The sequence below is a fragment of the Wasmannia auropunctata genome, unplaced genomic scaffold (genome assembly GCF_000956235.1).
Source record: "Wasmannia auropunctata unplaced genomic scaffold, wasmannia.A_1.0 LD336033.1, whole genome shotgun sequence".
NCBI classification, from domain to species: Eukaryota; Metazoa; Arthropoda; class Insecta; order Hymenoptera; family Formicidae; genus Wasmannia; species Wasmannia auropunctata.
Genome location: NW_012026857.1, coordinates 525,384 through 545,675, shown reverse-complemented (window position 1 = coordinate 545,675; position 20,292 = coordinate 525,384). Strand labels below are relative to the sequence as shown.

General features: G+C 49.9%; 1 protein-coding gene across 2 annotated transcripts in view; it reads right to left on the bottom strand.

Annotated features, from left to right (window-relative positions):
* LOC105452337 (MICAL-like protein 1) overlaps nt 1-20,292 on the bottom strand; it is a 61,194-nt gene that overhangs the window by 17,440 nt on the left and 23,462 nt on the right. The window contains exons 1-2 of one of the 2 annotated variants that reach the window (XM_011693343.1): nt 10,760-11,217; nt 2,600-2,899 (exon numbers count right to left, since the gene is read on the bottom strand). In XM_011693343.1, the coding sequence (XP_011691645.1) occupies nt 2,600-2,751 (152 nt within the window). In that variant the 5' untranslated portion in view covers nt 2,752-2,899; nt 10,760-11,217. Of the gene's footprint in view, nt 1-2,599; nt 2,900-10,759; nt 11,218-20,292 lie in introns of those variants that run through there. The other variant, XM_011693344.1, reaches the window with a different exon arrangement.

Genomic DNA, 20,292 nt, shown 5'->3' with positions numbered 1-20,292 from the left:
TTGTAATACTAAGCGTAAAAGAAAAAAAAACATTTGACTAATACAATATCGAGCGCGCAAGAAATATCCCATTCATCCGTGTCGGAGATTTGCAACAGTTTAACGCGGCCACGGCTAAGAATTGAGAATTAACGGCTGATCGAGCATTCCTTCGGTTTCTCAAGGGAAGCCGAGAGAGAGAGAGAGAGAGAGAGAGAGAGAGGGAGGAAGGAAGCGAGGAGAGGAGAAAATTTCGTTTCTCAGCCGCGGGAACGGAAGGTAATAAAAGAAAACTTCTCGCCGTTTTATTGCCCCCGCCGTTACGTCCGAGTAGATTTTGCCGGACTGACCGAGACAATAAGAGGAGGAGAAATGAAGAATAGCTTCGCAACGATCCTTCCGTCCGCGATAAAAAGCGAATTCCCTTCGTCGTGAGACCTTGACTATTCGAGCGAAGTTCTGAGAGGAATTCTCTCATACGAACAAACATCTTTCTCTCTGTAAAAAGGGACGTCGTTTTTCTTAAGGACACAATTTTTTAAAAAACGTAGATTTATATATATATATATATATATATATATATATATATCTTCAAATGACTCTTCAAAACGACGTTCTTCATTCCAATTAATAAATGTATCGAAAACAGATAAAGGCGTATATATTACGTATCTCTAGAACTCCGAGAGTATCTAATTCCATCTCCGATACAAAAAAAATAGAAGTAGAATAGACTCGATAAAAAGCCAGGACGAAGAGACTCTTCGTAGAAAAGACGATAAAGAAAGGTCGGGATCTCTTGTTTCGACGGATAAGAGCGAATTCCTTTTAAAAACGCCACTTGATCTGTAACAGGACACATCGCGGGAGTATCCGAGGGAGATGTGAGACGGGCAAGGCGATGCGGTCCACAGACTCCTCGCTGCGATTTAGCCTCGATATTTCGAGTCGTAAATTATGAAATATATATAAATCTTATTGAAAAGTTAACCGCGCGACTCGGCACGGACTATTTTCCCTCCGGTTCTTGGCAACGTGTACAACAACGGCGCAATTGTATTCCGCTCGCGTTGTTTATTCGCTCGCGTTAAACGTATCGAACGATTGCAATAATTATCAGATGTTTTCGACTACCGGGAGAGATATTTATTTGGACGGTCGCCAGGAGAGCACCGGGAGGTGTTGTCGTTATTCTTCATGAATAATTGAAGACAAATCTCCGCGATGTCCGCGATGTTGTCCAACTTTTTATCCCCGGTTTATCGATCATCCGCGCGAAAAGAATGATATGCGCAAAAAGGAAAAAAAAAAACAACGTCGAAAACACTGACACCTCGAGGTTATTCTCGATTTTTTAAAAAATTGAAACTTTAAAGTAAAACTAACTTTACTATTCGGAAGGAACGCAAATTGTGTCAGCGAGCGAGTATATCGTCTGGCCGGCTAAAGAAAGCAGGTTACATTCCGTAATACATTGGGCCGCGTTATGCAATATGGAACTGGGTTAAAACGTATCGTCGGCGCAAACTGTAATTTGAAGAAAAAAAGAAACGCTTCAGAGGTGCTAAGCGGTCAAAACGGATAAGGATATTACCGAGCGAAGGATATCTCGGAATAATACATGCAGCGCCGTCGCCGATCTCTCTGCACGATATTGCATAACGCGACACAATTCCGGCTATGCACATTCCCGTTATCACCTATAAAACACCGGGGGCACATCCTCCTGCGTGACGGGTGCAGGCTGCTGTTGCTTTATCGATCGTCAATTCACTGAACTTCTATTTTTAGAAGGACCTTCCTTCGTCGCCGAGCGCCGGCGATGCGAAATCCTGGGATTACTATGAAGGGGGACAATCTGTCCGGGGTGAGATGCCTTGGAAATCTCCGCATCTTTGGGATCACCGGAGATTCTCGGATATCTTAATAATTCGTCAAGTGCTAACACACTTTTGAATACCGAGGTCCGCGAATTTCTCGATTTTTTTTTTGTCACGCCTTATCGCGCCTAACATCTATATAATACCCAATCGTGTCAAAGATGAAATGATCGCGTCGAAATATTCGTATATCGAAAAGACATAATCTTCTCGGCGAGAATCGACGAACGCGCGCGCGCGCGCAGCAATTAAGATGAGATACGAACCGAAGTCGAATGACACGAGACGCGTGAGGACTCGTGCTCGCTGTTACTTAATTTACGCATAATTAAGATGAAACAGCAGTCTAAGTTGGACGACGAGACACGCGAGCACTTGAGGGTTCTCTCTCTCTCTCTGCCTCTCTTTCTCTCTCTCTCTCGCTTAATTTACGAGACAATCGGCTTAACGAGGACAATTTGAAGCCGCGCCAAGAATCGAGCGATGTGTGGATTAAATCGCACTTTTACGAGTGCGCACCATCGACCCTAATGGTCGATCGTTTCCACGGAATTATTACAGTCCGAGAAGGAGAGAAAGAGAGAGAGAGAGAGAGAGAGAGAAAGCACTACTGTTATAAAATTCGCTCGATAAACGACGGAAAAATGATTTCGCGCGTCGTTATCTGCGTAATATAATATCGTCCCGAGATATTTTCCGTGTGTTACAACGGCGATTACACACACTCGCTATAAACTTACATGAGGTCCGGCCGAAAGTGATGAATCATGGCGCAGAAGGCGAGCCCGTCTCTCCAGGAGGTGGTCATGTTTTGCACGTTTACACCCGGATAACCGTCGGTTATCCGACGGCACCAGAGCTCCAGCGCCTTCGTACCGCGTCTCTCGCCCATCCTGCTTACGGCTTCTCCCTTTTCCCCCGTTCGCGAGACGACTTCCTCTAGGCTCGGCCGCGAACACCTCTCTTTCACTCGGCCAGCACGGCTCCTCTCTATGGCCTCTATATATCGTTAATGCGACTCTTCAGCAATACTTTGGCTTCTGAAAAAAGAAAGAGAAATAAATTTATTTCGCGTATAGTGTAGACTCGCAGCTGCAACGTGACGTTCGTTGCACTTAACAAGATAATCCGAACGTTAAATACACCCTAAGAGATATAATTCACGAAACTACACTCCCGTTACGTGCAAATAAATCTGCGATATTTTCCCAGTGATCTCTCGCGCGGATCTGACGCCTCTCGCAGTGTCACGATTGTCGCGGTTAAACGATATCAAAAGAACGGAAGAGGAGGAGGGGAAAAAGCGACCGAGGAAGAAAGGAAGAAAAGCGGAGTGTCACCGCAAATCGGTGGCGCCGCTCGGGATGATCGAGTATGCGTTTTGCCGTAACGGATCGCGGCGCCCGCGCCGCGTCGCTCTCGAAAGCTGCCGCTTAGGATAACACGTACTGGGGAGGAGGAGAGGGGAGGGAAGAGAGAGAAAAAAGAAATTGTGTGAACTGTAAAAATCGCGAAACGCCGTTCGTTGACGGTCGGTGGGACCGAATGATGTTTTGCGCAACGTGAAAGCGGGAGGCTGCTACGGCGTGAGCAACGCGTGAAACCACGCGCCGGGTCAAGCGTGAAACCGCGCGTGCGCGCGCGTGTTTTACGCGCCGCATTCATTAGCCCTTAGCTATTCCACGCATCGCTTCCCCTTTAGTACGTTGAAGAATCCGCGAACCGAGACCATTCGCCGAAATCGATGAAAGAAACACACCGTGGCGCGAAGGGACGAGGAGGAGGAGGGCATCGTAACGGAGAGCGCGGTTATGATTTCGCGTGCCGATTAAAAATTCAGAAACCCCGGCGCCTTATGTAATGGGAAAGCCGGGTACGGCATAGAATATTTATAAGTCGGAAAGAAATCGCATTGATATTCTCTATTTTCACCTTTCTCGCGAATCGTCCGAGTTGTCGCGAGAATCGATAAATGAGATAAAGGAGAAGGTGATTTCTGAGAAATCCATTCAGGAGATCATCTCTCTCGCTCCGCGCGAGCGTTAGCTCGCGCGGATTAATGGCCAAGGCTTCTCCTTCAGGTTTTAGCGCGCGAAATACGAAAGTGGACCGGCGACGCGGCTAAATGAGATTCGTAATTGCTACAAAATGCAATAAAGCGACGCTTGTACAGTGTTACGCATTACCCGGCGATATCACATGAGCGCGAAAAACTGGAACGGATAGGTAGTTAACGGGAAAGTGCTCGCGGTCGATCCTCGCGTTTAGCCTAGTCCGACCGGTTTTCTGCTAAACACGGCCTCCTATCTGTAACAACGTTTGTTACGAACTATCCCACGGGGCCTCTTTCGCGGCAAAAAAAAAAGTCAGTTTCCAGTTTTTTTTTTGCTCGCAGCACTACAGGCGGAACTCTCGCGACTCGCGAATTCTATTATTTGTCGCATATATACGTAGATCGCAATGGCAAAGCCGATCAGCAATGTTATATTTTACTGTCAACGCGCTTTTATTGCGACGCACTTCTCTCGCTCTTCGCGACTAACGCATCGGATTTCCACGCGCTTTTGTATCCTCTCTTCTTTTTCCCCGACAAGTCCGCGACACACTTGTCTCATCGGCTTTCACCGGCGGACAAAAATCATCACGTTTTATAGTCAGTAGAAGACATCCGATCCTCAATGTCCGTTTTTCCGTTCTCGGAAAGGGGAAAGAAAGAGAGAGAGAGAGAGAGAGAGAGAAAAGAGAGCGAAGAGCTGCGACAAACGTTCACGTCGGGACGCGCTTTGTGGAATGAATTACGATGTAATCGGGTTCACAGAAGCTTTAAAAGTCTCCATCTCGCGCTTTCCGGCACATCGACGTGTCCCGCCACTCCTTGGCTGTTAGTCGTTAAGCTCTCCCCGCAATTGCAACGGTATCCCAACGTTGCGCACCCGCGTGATTAATGGTCCAGCCGTGAGTGAAACGTAAGTGCGCAGAAATAAGTAAAAGTTACATGCGGCAAAGTGGTCGGCCTTGTTCACCGTTCGCCAACAGCCGCGAGGCTGCAAAGGCCGCATTACAGGTGAGACACCCCGTGAGACAGAGAGGGGGAAGGGCGGCGGATGTTCCGGCGAAGCGAGGGGGGTCATACAGCCCTGACGGGCGCATAAACGAACGAGCATTGTCTCCGCAACCGGTTTCCCTCGCGATCCTTTCGAATTAAAGAAAAGAAAAAAATAGCAGCGAGACGTTTTATCTCGTCACCATGGGTAGCGCGCGATAGAAGCTGATTCGGCGAATGGGATAACAGTCGGCATCTTCCGCCGGCGACATCGTAAGACAATCCTATACTCAGCGGTTTTCTCGGAGCCACTTATAATCGTTAACGCCGACGATAAGATCATTAAGGTGAAAACCGGACGGGCGCGCGATTATATTTACGAGCCATTCTAGAAAAATCAGGTGAGAATCAGCGGAAACAATTGAAGTGAAAGTAAAAAGTAACAGATAAAAGCGAAAATTAAGTACGTGCTGGATGGATACGACCTCCTCCTCTCTCTCGTGCTGGCGAGCGGTCGAAGCTTCACTCACGTGAAGTCGAAGAGAGCTCGGCAGCAATTCGGCGCGAGGTATCGCTTTCGGGCCTTTTACGCAACGTGTCGCAACGTACGTGGTACGCGATCCACGTAGGTATACTTACTTTCGCGAAAAGCTAATATTTAACGTATACCTACGATCGCGCGGCGAGGAAAGAGAGTGTCGAGCGTGTCCGCGGGCTGTGAGCCTAAAGGCTCACCACGGCTCTCGGTATCAAAGAAGGGCTGGCGGGCCGAGCATGTCTTTCGAAAGACATCGGCTGCCCGCCGAGCTCGGCAAAAGTGAAGGTGCATCTATGTGGCCCCGACGAGCGAGCCCCCCTTCCCACCCCCGCGAGAAAGAGAGACAGAAGAGGCCTCATGAAAGATTCATGCCGGCGAGGAAGCCGACGGCCCGCGGCGTTGCGAAGACACCTGCGGTAACCTCCGCCACGAGAAGTTTCACAGGAGATTAGGATGTCCTCGATATTTTTACAGTTAGCCGCGTCCTGGAATCGAGGAGCGGACAGGTGCGGGTCGACTTCCAACCGATGTATATATATGTACATATATATGTACTCTCTGAAACACCCTACGTGTCTCGCTTTTATACATCTCGATCGGTCACGGCGTATAGCCCGCGCGACCGGGTGACACGGTTTAAGGATAGCTACCGAGGACGCTCCGTCTAAAATCGCGAATTGACTTTCTCGCGCGGAGAAGGAGGTTTCGCCGGCGAGCGCGCAAGAGTCGCCTGCTTCTTAATTCGCTCTACTTCTCAAATTCTAAACTTCTACTTCCCGTGTGTTGTCCGTCGTTATACGTTATACGATGGACTATCCCAAAGGATCGAAGAGAGTCGATGTTCCTCGCCTTGCTGAGCCGTTGCCGTTGTCCAAATCGGCGACGACGGAAACGACAGGGGACGGGAAAGAGCTTGGAAAGCTTTCGTTTCAACCATCATTTGTCGCATCGCTGGACACGTATCTCGAGTGACACTTTTCGACGCGAGAGCGCTCGCAATATCCGCAGTCCGTCGCTGGCTAGCTCTCGCGAAAAAAGAAACGTCAAACAGTATGATGTCGTACGATGTCGGACGCACGCCGTGTTTACACATTCTCTTTTCTAAATCACGCTAAATCTCCTCTCCTGCAGACTCTCTCGGGTGGCACTGAATTTCTGTCGTCTGGAGAATCTAGCTTTTATCGCGAGGATGAAAGTCGGATCTCTGGTACACAACACGTTCAACATCTGCGCGTTCATTAGGATTCGGCTTCCACACGCGCGCACACACACACGGTCAATTTGTTGAGAATCTAGCGCACGCGAGAAACGCGCGCTCAGCCGTAGTTAACACACGTGTGATAATGTTACAGCGTTAACGTTTCAACGCTGTTTCGCCCGGATTAATCCCACGGAGGCGATTCTCCGCTGCGATCCGTTGCGGAAAAGCGCAAGGGGAGTTGGAGACTATTAGAAGGAGTAGCGCCGAGAGACTTTCCACCATTTTGCCGCCATCTCCATGTCGTTAACGTCTACTTACGCTAAATTACGCGACTGGAGAAACCGACATACAAATTCATTCGGTAAGACGCGCTGGAAAAAAAAAGCCGCGCGAGCATCTGACACGTACGCCGCATGCATGTATCCTATATCTCTTCTTAAATATACAGGAATCGATGAATATTTAACGCTTGGGCGGTTATCCTTACATAATCTCGAGACTATTGATTTTCAGATTTCTGTGCCGCGGATCCGGTATACATCGTAAGGAACTTTCTTCAGTCCCTCGGAATCCCTCGTTATCGCGTATAATCTCGCGGATCATCGGACTTACCATTAGAATCGCGGCGTTCTCGCCTGCCGCGAAACTCGCGTGTCCATTTACTGCAGCAATTAAGAATCGCTGCACTTTAACGAGCGCGATAGTCCCGATCGCAAAAAGCGACCAACGTTTCTCGCTTGAAAATACGCGGGTTAGACAGGGAAGAGGACAGCTACCGTCTATAGTAACGCAGCCGGTAGGGTGAAATTTTTTTTTTGCTGCGTCGCGCGGGACGGACTACATAGATCGGGACAGCATGATGCTGCACCAATCCGTAAGTTGCGTCATACAGATGCGTTATAACGTGACGTACGTCATTATAAGACACACGTGTGTCTTATAATGCCGTAAAAGAGCTGGGAGACATAAAAAAGATCTCATCCCCGTGCCTGTTTTATTCATCGAATTCCCGACGAGGCGCGATTCGATCGTCCCTCAAAGACGCAGACGTGGAATCGAACATTCCGCGCGCGCGTGTGTGTGTGTGTGATCCCGTCTGAAAAACGGGAGAGAACCGGGCGCAACCTGAGCTTTAACGAGCGGCCAAGATTGGCGGCGGATGAAGACCGGGCGGTTAGAGCGCCTTCATAAAGCCTGAATAACGCACGATCGTTAGATTTAACGATATGGATACAAAGTATCGTGTGGACGTACCACCACGGAACGGTACGGCCGGCGCGCACCCGTAAATCCCGGAGCAGCTTTACGGGCGAGCGTGCCTTCGTGAAAGCATTATGTACGATAAAGCACCGCGTCTGCTCCATTTTCCACGCGCGGAATCTACGAGGAAAGAAACGTTTCGCGCGCGCGAAAGACACGACCTTGATCCCGTCGAACGGTAGGCAACCACTGTTGCACGCATCGCGGCACCATTGTTCGCCAAGATCACTTTTCCCTCCGCGAAAGAAAAGCGATATCGTATATATATATATATATCGCTGTTCGCGGTATCGCAGACAGAAAAATCCGTGCGAATAAAAGGAGAATTGTATAGAAAACTTGCCGTGTAACCGCGTTGCAATGCCGCGACTCGGCGCAAAGGCGTGTAACCAACACTTGCCAAAAAGAACGCGGAGGCCACCCCGCGGAGGGGGTGGAGGCCAAGGGGGAGCCCGAAATGATTGCGAGGAGCAATCGAGCACGTCGGTGGGAACGCCAGTCCTTCGCTTCCAGGAAGGTAATTTCAAGCTGGCGGGTAGGTGGTCACGCGATTGCGTCTTACACGTGGAAGAGCCGCGGACGGCACGGCGCGGCGCGGCGCGGAGCGAGCTCAAAGCGAACCGATCCTCCGTATCGGGCCCGAGTTAAAGACTACCTGTCCGAAAGCTTGGTGTTGTCGAGAGAGTCTTCGGCTCGGCCGTGAGGTCTCGTCCCTTCCTATACCTAAAAATCCGCCCATCAAGCCCGATGCGATCCGAGAGGAGAGACCCCCGGTCGAGATCGAGAGGGAAAGAGAGGGAGAGAGGGAGAGCGAGACCGAGGGTGTCTCGTCTCTTGTATCTCGTTCTTGCCCATAAAGAGGCTGTTTATCAACGACTACTTTTAGAAGCGGTGACTCACACGGCGGTTCACGGCAGATACGCCACAACATATCCCGAACCTGTCCATCGTCACGCGCGAGCCGCGGGGAGCCACTGGCTCTCCTGGCCGGCCTTTTATCTCTCATTTCCGCCGAACCGGGATTTCCTCGTCCTTTTTGCTCGCGCAAACGAGCCTTAGACGGGTTTTTAGCCGGCATGACTCACCTTCTTCTCTCCGCTCCTCGACGTGCAACGAGATTCGGTCGGTCACCGTGAAAAGGGACCCCGATGGACAGGCTCCCCGCGGTTGGAGGAAGTACACTTAACTCGTCACGTTTCTCAAAGGCGCCTCTCTAAACGTGTCGATGCATATTATTATCGAAAGGAACGTTTGACCAGAGAGAAGAAAAATGGTTCGAGGCGTTAAATGATTCATCCAACGGTCATCGGAAGCGGACTGCTGTATCCGATATTCGGATGAATCTTGTTCAGATCGACGATATATATAGGCTTTATCTATCTCGAATTTCAGCACGCGAACGACCAGATGGGTGCCGTCTCGCTGGTTTATTTGTCGCGAGGCGAGGACGGCGACCTCGTTTGTGCGACGCGCGGGTAATCTTCTACCAGCTAGGAACGATACAACACTCCTCGCGGCATAGCGCACGTATAACGTATATATGAATATGTATGGGGCATCGTAATGGAACTGATGTACACACAGCTTCGCGCGACGGAACTGGCTGGTGTGTGTCTCTCTTCGCGCGCGATAAGATTTATCCCCCTAGAAAACCGATTACGTCGAACCGGCCGCTAATGGATTTATCAGCGAGGGAAATTCTGCAGGGAATACGAGAATGTACAATGTCCCTCTCTCTCTTTCTCTCTCTCTCTCTCTCTCTCTCTCTGTCTCTCTCTCTTTCTCTCCCTCTTCCTCTCCCCGAAGGGAGACGAGTCACTTAAGGAATCCATTACTAGAAATGGAGATCGCAGCGGCGAGGTGACGGTGGCTGACAAATAGACAAGGAGGAAACGGCGCGACGGCGCGAGTCCTCGAGCGAGGCGAAAAGGAAAAAAGAGAATCTCGTGTCCGGCTCGCCTAACACGCGCCCGTAGGAAAAAAACCGGTATATTTAGTGGTCTCAAACGCGCAAGGTCGTGGACGGTCGAGGAGCGGGTTGCGCGAGCGCGCGTCACGGACGCGCGATCGTCCGAACAATATTCGGCGGTGCGCCTCTATCTTTGTTCTTCCTCCTCTCGCGTGCGCACCTACACGCGGGCGGGAGCGCGAGCGCGAGCGCGCATACATACGCGTGAACCGAGGATACCGTGGGAACGGGCCTCGGCATAACAGGTAGTAAGACAGTCGCGTCTCTCTCTCTCTCTCTCTCTTTCTTTCTCTTTCTCTTCCTCTTCCACCGTGCTTCACCACACAGCCAGCGTGCATCCGTGCGTGTATATACCTATACCGACCTTCATTGAATTTTTATGGATATTCTTTATTTCACCCAGTAGCCTCGCCGTTTATAAATTCGAACGCGATCTCGTCGATCCTTGGAAAAAAGAACAATCCAATCGCGTAGGCGCGGAATGTAAGACAGAGGTGCTGTAACGCGCGACACTATCTCCCTTTTATAATGCGCAAGGGAGTACGTCGAGAAATGCGTAAACACGGTTATGATAAAGCGTCAAGTTGTATACACACGGTGACATAATCGCAGAACTTGCGTAAACAAAGCGCCTCGCGCTCGAGCGCGAGTGTGCGCATTGCGAAGTGGAACGATCGCGAGAAAAGTATTTAAAAAAAATTGAAGCGCGTTTAATTTCACCTCCAACCTTCCCCGCCCTCGCTGGTCCCTTCCCTCGCAAAGTTACGCGTTCGCGAAGAGATCCGTTACTTATCTTACGTCACTGTACGACCGACTCCGCGCCTTTCTTCCGGAGCTCTGCGCTCTCTCTCTCTTTCTCTCTCTCTCTCTCTCTCTTTCTCTCTCTCACCTGCGCGTTGTCCACGTCCACGAGCGCCGCCGTTACACCATTTAGACTCGCTCCGGAGTTCCTCCACTAGTTGAATGTAAAACTGACAGTCGCGACCGCGAGCACAGCTTGCTCCAGTCCGACGTGGCTGCGTACGTGCGTGCGTGCGTACGCGTGTATGCGCGCACGACGCTCCGCAAACCGCACACGCACGATACGATACACACACACGGACGACGTCCCCTAACCTCAACCTCAACGTCAACCTCAACCCGTGTGACCCGTGACAGTTGTCGTGACACGGCGGGATCCGCGTCTCTGCGTGCGAGCGCGCGCGAGTTGTCGCACTCGCGGTAGCGGACGGTGCACGGTTTCTTCCTGCGACGCGCGCGAGAAGAGGCGAAAAAGCGAGAGATAGCACGAGATAGGGTAGGGTTAGCGCGCGTGTAACATCGCGTTCACGGCGCGCGCGCGGTGCTGCGACTGAGACGCCGCGCGCGGCGTGCACGGTTTTAACGGCGCGGCGCGGCGCGTCGGTGACGCCGTCCTCGTCGCGCGCGACTCGCGCCTCTCGCTCGCACCGCCGAGGGTGCCCTACCCGGCGAGAGCCCGGCCTCTCCGGCGCGTTTAGATTAGATGCATTCGCGAGAGACTCGTTTCTTGATGCGTGACCGGTAGCTCCGTCGTCGGTGTTATCTCAATGTATACAAACGCCAGAGGAATACGGTAATTCGAAACGCTGGTACTCGCTCGGGGGGATACATTCTATGTCTTTGGCCATACGGGACCTCTTCCTCGTCCGAACGTCCAATTCCTATTATTTCTTTCGGAGTAAAGAAGGTATAAAGAAAGGATCGGAATTGCGATTCGCGGGAGTATTATACCTCGTTATCGGGTAGAAATCAGAAACCGCGCGTCCGCGATAGCCCCACCACGTATATATATGACTATCTATATGGTCTCGTGATGAGCGCGCTGATGAGTGCTCGTATTTAGCACGTTATCTCATTACGCGGAGAAATACGCGATACCTATATATCCGCACGTTAATTGCTCATTACCTCTTTCTCTCACGCGGATGACGTAATGCTCCGTTTATGGCTCCCCGCGTAAAAACATTAATGTAACGTGATGTGTCACGAGGTCTGACCTGCAGGCCCTCGGGGTCTTATAGATCTCTCGAGCTGCTTCGTAGCTGAATTCCTAAAGAGATATGGGTGATGCGCCTTTGTGCCCGCATAAATCCCGGCAAAAACGCTGGCTCGTTACGCTGGCAACGTTATAGGCCAGGTGTTACGAACGTATCGGTACAATACCCTTGAATCGATGAAAAATGGAGAACGCGGAGAAACGTTTTTTCGCATGCACCGCGGGTCCTTCCTCTCGAAGGCGAGGAGCGTAAAAGCGAAATTATAAAAACCGGCGAATCTTTCTCTCTCTCTCTCTCTTTCTTTCTCTCTGGCGTAAGCCTGTTTCGGGCGAGGCTTCGATCAAATCACTTTCGCCATCGTCGATTACGCTCGCGTGGTAAACACGCAGCGTTTCAACGGTACAACGGACGGATCTAATCTGGATCCCGCGATCTTGACCGTCCGATCGAATTCACTTCGCGTGATCGTGACTAGTTTGTCGCGGTATGCAACACGCCGAAGCGAGGCGTATAGGTCGAAGTTAAACCCTCCCCCGGTTGAAAATCATTTGCGCGGCAGACAATAAAATCCCCGAGCTACTAATCCGGAACGCGGCGCGGCGGATCAGCTGTCGATCCTCCTGCGCGTATCGTGTCGCTCGAGATAATCGACGATCGGCTGGCTCACGTTTGACGGCCGTTTTTAACACGCGGATTAACGCGGCGTCGGATTAACGGCAAAAATATTACTGCTGCCGTAATAAAAATCGATCTCGCGCGGTTCCGCGATTCGCCGACGAGACCGCGCACGGGTATCTCTCGGAATCGCGCGCGTATTACAAGGCGCGTCATGGTCTTCGACGGTGCGTCGTCGAGCGCACTTGAAGAGCGCGATTCGTGATATGATTCGAAACAGTTTGGAAATTCGTGATTCGTTATTCATATGATATTCGCGAATTGTATGAATAAACATATTTTTGCCGGGTTGTTATTTATTGTTGAAAACACGCCGGCGATTCACCAAGGGAGAAACGGTTTATTTTTTTTTTTTACGAAATCGAAGAGCGCGAATGACCGCGAATTTCGCATAGTCTCTAACGTTAGCTTGAGAGATCGCACCAGAATCACGCTGCTGAATCAAACGAGAGACCTTCCAACCCGGGCGCGATCGATAAAAGCCGCTCTATGCCGCTCTAATTCCCGGTTACCGGGTGCTCTTCCGCGGCCATCTCCCCCACCTGCGGTGATCTGTCTTCGTTTTCCTCGTTCTCCTCGTAAGGAAGCGGACAACCTTTGACGTCTGGATCGGGCGCTCGGCCCCGCCGCGATTTCTTTTACGGCTTACGCGGACCAGCTTTCGTTTCCCGTATAGGTCTCACGTGACGCACCGGTGACCCCGTCGATCGCGTTTCACCGCGAGTGAAGCAACACGGGGGGGCGATTGTCGCGCACGTACATACCTATATACGTTTCGCGGCGACCGCCGGCGCGGCATGACCGTGATCGGCAAAGTAGCCGTGGCTTGGAGGTGGAGGTGTTGGCAGCCGAGCGTTCGCCCGACGTGAAATCGAAACGAGGTCAATTAGCTCCCCGGACGGGATAACAAGGTTAACGCTACGCGGAAATTCACCGTGATTTATCGTTACCGCGAATAGCGTCTTTCAACGATAAGCCGCGCGCGCGGGCCGTTGTATGCCGCACGCGACGCGGAAGGAAAGTGCGGCCGCGCCGCGCGCGCGATCGAAAACGGGCGCGACGCGATACGATTTTCAAAATCGCCACGATTACGCGGAGGAGCAAACCTCCGAAAAAAGAAGAAAAAAAAAGGGAAAAACGACGCGTGCCAAGCAAGAGGGACGAGAGTCGATCGTTTTCCCGGGAAAAACGGGGAGCTTATACACCAACGCGGCGCCCCAGATTCTGACGTTGCGCGACGCGCGAAAGCGGCTCATTGTCGGGCGGCGTGGGAGCCCTGCAGCTCGCGTCTTCGAACCGTTTGCGCGAGCGCGCCCTCGTAATTCGTAGCAATTGCACGGATATTCCGTCCGTAATTTCGTCCATTTGTCGACGCTTATTAGGTCCTGCGACCACTTAACCCCCTCCGCCGCGCCGGCAGCTGCGACGTTAATTACGCCTCGTTCCTGGGGCGCGTCCCCCCCGCGTCGCGTCGTTGACGGATGCGTTCGCCGGATAATTGTGCTCCTCCGCGGAAAACGTGACCGGCGTTCGCCGGTTCGAACGAATTGACGAGTGTTAAAACAAATAAACGAAATTCGCTAATTCGATCCGCTCTCGCGCCATCGGAGTCTCTCCCTCAATTCTCTACTTATTTTCTATCGGCGTTAAATCGATTACACCTCATTCGCGCGCTCGGACGTTCTAATTTCTACTTTCCGCAGCTATTTCGAACGATTCTACACTCATTCCCGACTCGGAGCATAATGCTGCTCTGATATCGCCGTCATATCGATTCCGTATCAGGATGGTAAAGGTAAAATTTAAAGGATTCCGGATCCGTAAGGTCAAACATCAGGTAATCGTGCGCTTACTTTCGAAAAAAAAAAGGAAGATATCTAGAGCGACTGGGGATTTCTCAAGAGCGTCGTTTCAAACGACGCTCTTGATAAATAATAAAAGTTTTGCCTCTCCCCGTGCTACACTCGGGCTTAGAGAAAATTAAATGAACCAACTTGACAACGTGCTCCGGTAAGATTCGAAAGTGCATAACTACGTTAAAAAGGACGATAAGAGTAATTAACCGGATGGATAACGAGTTTCCAGTCGAGCGGATTCATTAATATCCGGTCGTCGTCCGGCGAAATGATTTCTTTAATTATTAACTCGTACATCAGGTGTGCCGCGGAACGACCGCATTTTTTTAAGCGTAGGATTAATAATTAATAATTACAATTAATAATAATAATAATGACGATTTGTGCTCGATACCAGGATCGGAATATCACCGAGCAGAACGGCGGAATGAAAACAGAATAGCCGAGCGAAAATCGACGTCGTTATAAATTTGCAAACGCGCCGCAATAATTCGCATACAAAAAACATGATGCATTCCTGCGGTATACACTCTGTCTGCACGTGTCGTCCGACACACACGTGCCAGACGATTAGACGAACAAAACGTGATTACAAAACTAATTCGTCTGGAGTAATTCGCTGATGGAGAATTCAACGGAAAGAGCATAGCACTGCTTCATCATTAACGACTAAGCTCTCCTTTAGAATGCCATGCGGGTAATCTGATATCACAGTGTCTGCTTCTCTTTTATAATATTATGATAATCAACACTTCTCTCAAATAATATTATCTTAAAAATCTATCTGCTCCTTAACAGTTGGAAAAACGTGGCGGAAAGGACCGTATAGAAAGAATGTAAAGCGAAAACAAAGTACGTGGTGAGAGGAAGAAAGATGAAGTTAGCATCTCGGAGTATCTCCTCCAAATCGCAATGCCCGCTCGATTAAAAACGGATAATATTCAAACGGATAAATATTCAGCGAAAGCTTTTAAGATCACTTATTGTTAGAAGCGTGATGATGTCATCATCCAAGAATGCAAGTTGACAGCGATCTGATTCAAAGATCTTAATCTTTTCCTAAGAAAAAAATTGCAAAATCCTCACTGACTCACATTTGTCTACTTTGATAATTGAAAGTTTTACCGATTGTTATCTACAACCATGTACACATCGTGTTTATCTCCTCCTTTCTTTTTCTTTATTAAATTATCAGAAAATAAATCGCGTCTAATAATAACGAACCCATCAAATTTGGGGAAGACCAGGGAGCGTTCGTGTCTTCCTCTTCTTCGCAAGATCTCTCTTTCAGAAGCGAAAGGCCTTCGCGTTCTTTGGAATTCGACCGACCAACTCGGGGTATTGTTAGCAGCGTAACTTCTGAAAGGTCAGAAGATACGAGCGGACACGCTCCGCGGAAACGTCGGCAGAATCGATAGTAAAAGGCAAAGTCTCCGTGGCGCGCGCGGCCTCCTTGCTCTATCATAATTGCGCTAAAAGTCATCACGATGTTCCATCCACGCGTTATTATAGCTCTGCGAACGACAAATGAATTAACCCCGGCACTGCGACTCTCGTACTTTCTTTCTCTCTCGCTTTCTCGCATAATGTTCCCGGCGCTCAAGTCCGGGACGAAGTTTCGCCGATCCCCTCTAATTTCGAACAAACGCCTAATTGACTCGGAACTTAATTGGCTTTAAATAAACGAGAACCGATCGAGTCGTACATTATTGATAATAACCGCGGTACTAGCCGCAACGGGCTGGGTCTTGATTAAATTTCCGCGCCTGTGAATCATAAGCGTGCGGGGCTTATCGGTACCGGCGACGGTAATAGAATGCACTTTACACGTAAGAAAATGGCGACGGCTAAAGACCGAGAAATACGAGCGGACACTGTCGGCGGGGCGCGGATCTTGATAAGACCTAATCGCGAGCGAAACGAAAAGCCTCGAATAAATCGGCCTCGGGTGGCCCCACAGGCTTGCGTAAGGCTATAGCGCGATAGATAAAGACATGCATTATTCGCGCCGGGCCGAGTCTCTAGCCTGCGAAAGCCGGGACGGCCTTACTTTCAGACGTCTCCTCGCGCGAGGGAGACGCGGGGGGTCTTCGAGATCTCAGCGGCCCGATTAGCCCGCTGAAAATATCCGCCATTCTTCAACACGGGACTTAAGCGACCGCTCGCACCGCGATTCGTTCCTCGTGAACCGTAGCGAGAAGCGCGCACGCATATAAAACGTACGTGACTATACGAGCGCCGCGCCGGAGAGGCTGATGTCGCGGGAGCGGCAGAGCCCGCCCCGGCTTTCTCTACTTAATCGATCATGCGTCGTAATACGCGGCGCGGCTATAGCCCGATATAGTTGTCCCGATTCAATCCAGTTCCAGTTCGCGCATAATTTATTAAGGGCTGCCTGGGAAACATATCCGAGGAAGTGACCGGCGTGCCGGCCGGCCGGCCGGCCGGCGAATAGGATCGTTATCGCGGTCGATTTCCATGCTGTCTCTCGCGCGTCCGGGCACGAAATAGAGCAGACCGGGGCGTGCGTTACAACAGAACGCAAGCCGTGCGTGACTTTCTAATCCCGCCGGCCGACACGCGCGCGATTCACGAATCGAACGAGCGCCCGCGGGGTCCCGCGCGTGTTTCGAAATTTTCGTATTTTCCTCCCGAGATTTATCGCCGGCGCGACTTACAATGTCGAGGATACAGAATACTGCAGAATACGGAATTATCCCCGCGGGGTAAAAAAAAAACCCCTCGCCCCTTTCTTACGTAAACCATAAATTCGCTCGCCATAAATATATTCCCCGCATTTTTATTTGTTCGCTGTGGTGTGACTTTTTTTCCGTCCCGATTGCTAACTCGCGTCCCGCCCGGTGCGTTTCCGTTCCGGAAGTAAATTCAAAAGACCGTTACTGCGCTTCCGCGTGTCCCCGTACTGCGACATCTCGGTACACCGCGCGTACATAATGCCACGTTTCGTCGTGTATCATTACGGTACGTGCGTTTGCAGAAAATGATACATTGCAACCTCAAGAAGATACGATAATGTTTTAAATTTAATTGAAACCTTTCGATTACGTTAAGTTTTATAAAAACCTGAACGAAAAATGTGCGTAATGTGTTATCCGTGCATTTTGCTTTCGCAGTTTTTCAGATGCGATTATTATACATGTCTCGAAAACGTTTTCGCGGAGTCGCTAATTAGTGCGGATCATTAATTATCTCCGTCTAGTGTCTTTCCCGGGAGAAAGGAACATCATTTTGCAAAACACGACTGCTTTAATGATGGAGACTGGTGACAAGTGACAGTTGCAAGATGAACGAATTGGCACGCTCGATGCTAGTGAATGCTCCTGCCTATCTTTGACTGATCAAACGAGACCTCTATCTCGATCAAGAGAAACCATTATGAAAACGGCGATATTGGGGCGGGAAGGCGGGGGGAGGGGAGGAGGGAAGGGGAGGAGGCGAAGGGAGAAAAGGAGAGGAAGTACAGGCGTAGGACATCGCGCTGAAAACCGTCGGCAAATCTGACGGAGGCGGGAATTAATGAAATTCCGAAGAAGTAATAATGCCCTCGTACGCGCGTTCTTCGGGAGCCGGACAAAAATGGGTCAAGCGCGAGAAAATCCGAGCGGATGCGCGCACACCGCGACCGTATCCGGGCGATGGTTATGACAATTTTCAGGCGGCGGCGGCAGCGGCGGCGTCGTCGGTGCTTTACGGCCGATACCACGTCACATCGACGTCCGGGGCCGATTTTATTTCGCTGAAATATTACGACTTCCCCGAGGTAGGTGGGCGAATAGAGCGTTGCAATAGAGCGAGCTTTACGAGGTGTAACTCAATACAACATCGACTTTCATCCGTGAATTTCGAATAAAACACACGTCGCTTCGAATTTCATTGTCCGTTTCGGTAAATGGATTTTTGTCAGGAAATAGCAGAGTCTCTCTTTCTCTCTCTCTCTCTCTTTTCTTCTCTCCCTCCTGACTCGACAAGATTAACGCGAACGATATGGGCGATGCGTCAATCGCGGACTCCGTCATTTTGGCTATAACGTCGTCCTCCTTCTCGGCGCGATCGTGTATTATAGCGTCGCTATTCTCGGAGAAAACCGAATCGGCGGAATCTCCTCTCATACGCCGTTTCTATGACGACAAAATGGAAAGATATGTTCGATCGTCCAATGCGACGTAGGGAGAATCCTTAATCTTTCTAGTTCGTAAAGCGGTGGTGGACGCTTATCCCTCTGAAAGACTCTTCTGCGTCTCCGCGTCTCTCTATGATATATAAACGTTTCGGTAAACAGAAAGTTCCGCGATATTATCGTTTCTTATAAATCGAATGGCATTTTGCTATATCTCCCGCAGCATTTAAAACTGGAAGCTATATATATATATAGAGAGAGAGAGAGAGAGAGACATACATATTAGAAATTATAAATAGCAGCACTAAATTACAGAACTTCCTACAATTAGCTTGAATTTCATATACATGTTATCACGCCTCGTGCTATCGGTCGAATTTTACGCCAGGAGAGGAGCCACCCGGCGGAAAATTAATTCCCTCCCGCCCATTACCGAGAGAGATCACGGTCGATCGCTCCGAGGAGTGTGCAAGAATTCGTTAATTAAGATTTAAATCATGTCTTAAAGTAGCACAGAGGGGGGGGGAGGGGAAGGGATGTCTCTCAATCAACCTGAGCATCAATATATAGCCATGAATGGAGCTGTTCGCGTTTCCGGCACACAACGGCGCACGCTCCGAGGATTTCGTCTTACACGGATACGCCCCTATTTTTAAACCCCACCGATTTCATTTCGAGGAAATTTCGATTTAGAACGCTTTTAATATATAGAGTGCTCGATAATGAGATGCCGCGAAGCTACGTCATTTGCAATATATTAAACCGAAAAGCTCCGACGTTATCTGCATGATAATACGTGATCGTATGCGTTGCAAATTATTTCGTGACCTGTGTACGAGTGTTACACTTTTGTTCCCCCTTACACACCACTCTCCGGAATTCCCCTTCGTTCGTTCCGTTTAACTGTTACCTAGAAAGTAACCCAATAAAGAGCGCATCGCAGTTACAAACGCATACTTTCCCAAATGTTGAAACTTGTAATATGCAATGAGAGATGGTGTATCGCAATTCATGTACTTATATAAATACAGCCGGAATCGTTATCCGCGACTCACGTTATTCGACTACACCGAGACTAAGTCCCCTCATCTACTTCCTCTGCATCAAATGCATACACAGAGACGGTAATGCGTAAAGTTATCTCGGTGTGTTTAAATCATGGATTATATACGCGCCGTTAGAGCGAGTGGGAAAATTGTCGGAAGTCTCGATGAAAATGCCGGTTCATTAGTAACGAGAAATGTTTAGAAAACGAGTACAACGGTTGCAAATTGATGAAATAACACCGAGAAGGGTCGTAAAAACTTAACTTTATCGCGATTTCTGACGAAGTGCCGCGGAAAAAATAATATCGCGAATAAGCGTAACCATCGCTTGGCGTGCTTGCAAAGAAAGCGCAAACGCCGCGCATCGTATATAATTATATGCATATTCGCTCGTTCGCAATTTGACGGCGCACGCAAAGGTTTCCGCTCCGGCTCGGTCACGCGATTGGAAACCGACTCGCGGAATATCCTAACATCAAAGAACATCCCGTGCGTTCCCTAAATTGCCGCCAACGTTCGTCCGGCAATTCGAACGAAAATTTCGCACCACACCTGAAGCTCTCCCGAGCCTCGAATCTCGCACAGCTCTCCCGCGGCGAGCGGCGGTACAGGGAAGACTTTGTCAAAAATGCGCGGAGGAAGAGAGAGAGAGAGAGAGAGAGAGAGAGAGAGAGAGAGAGAGAGAGAGA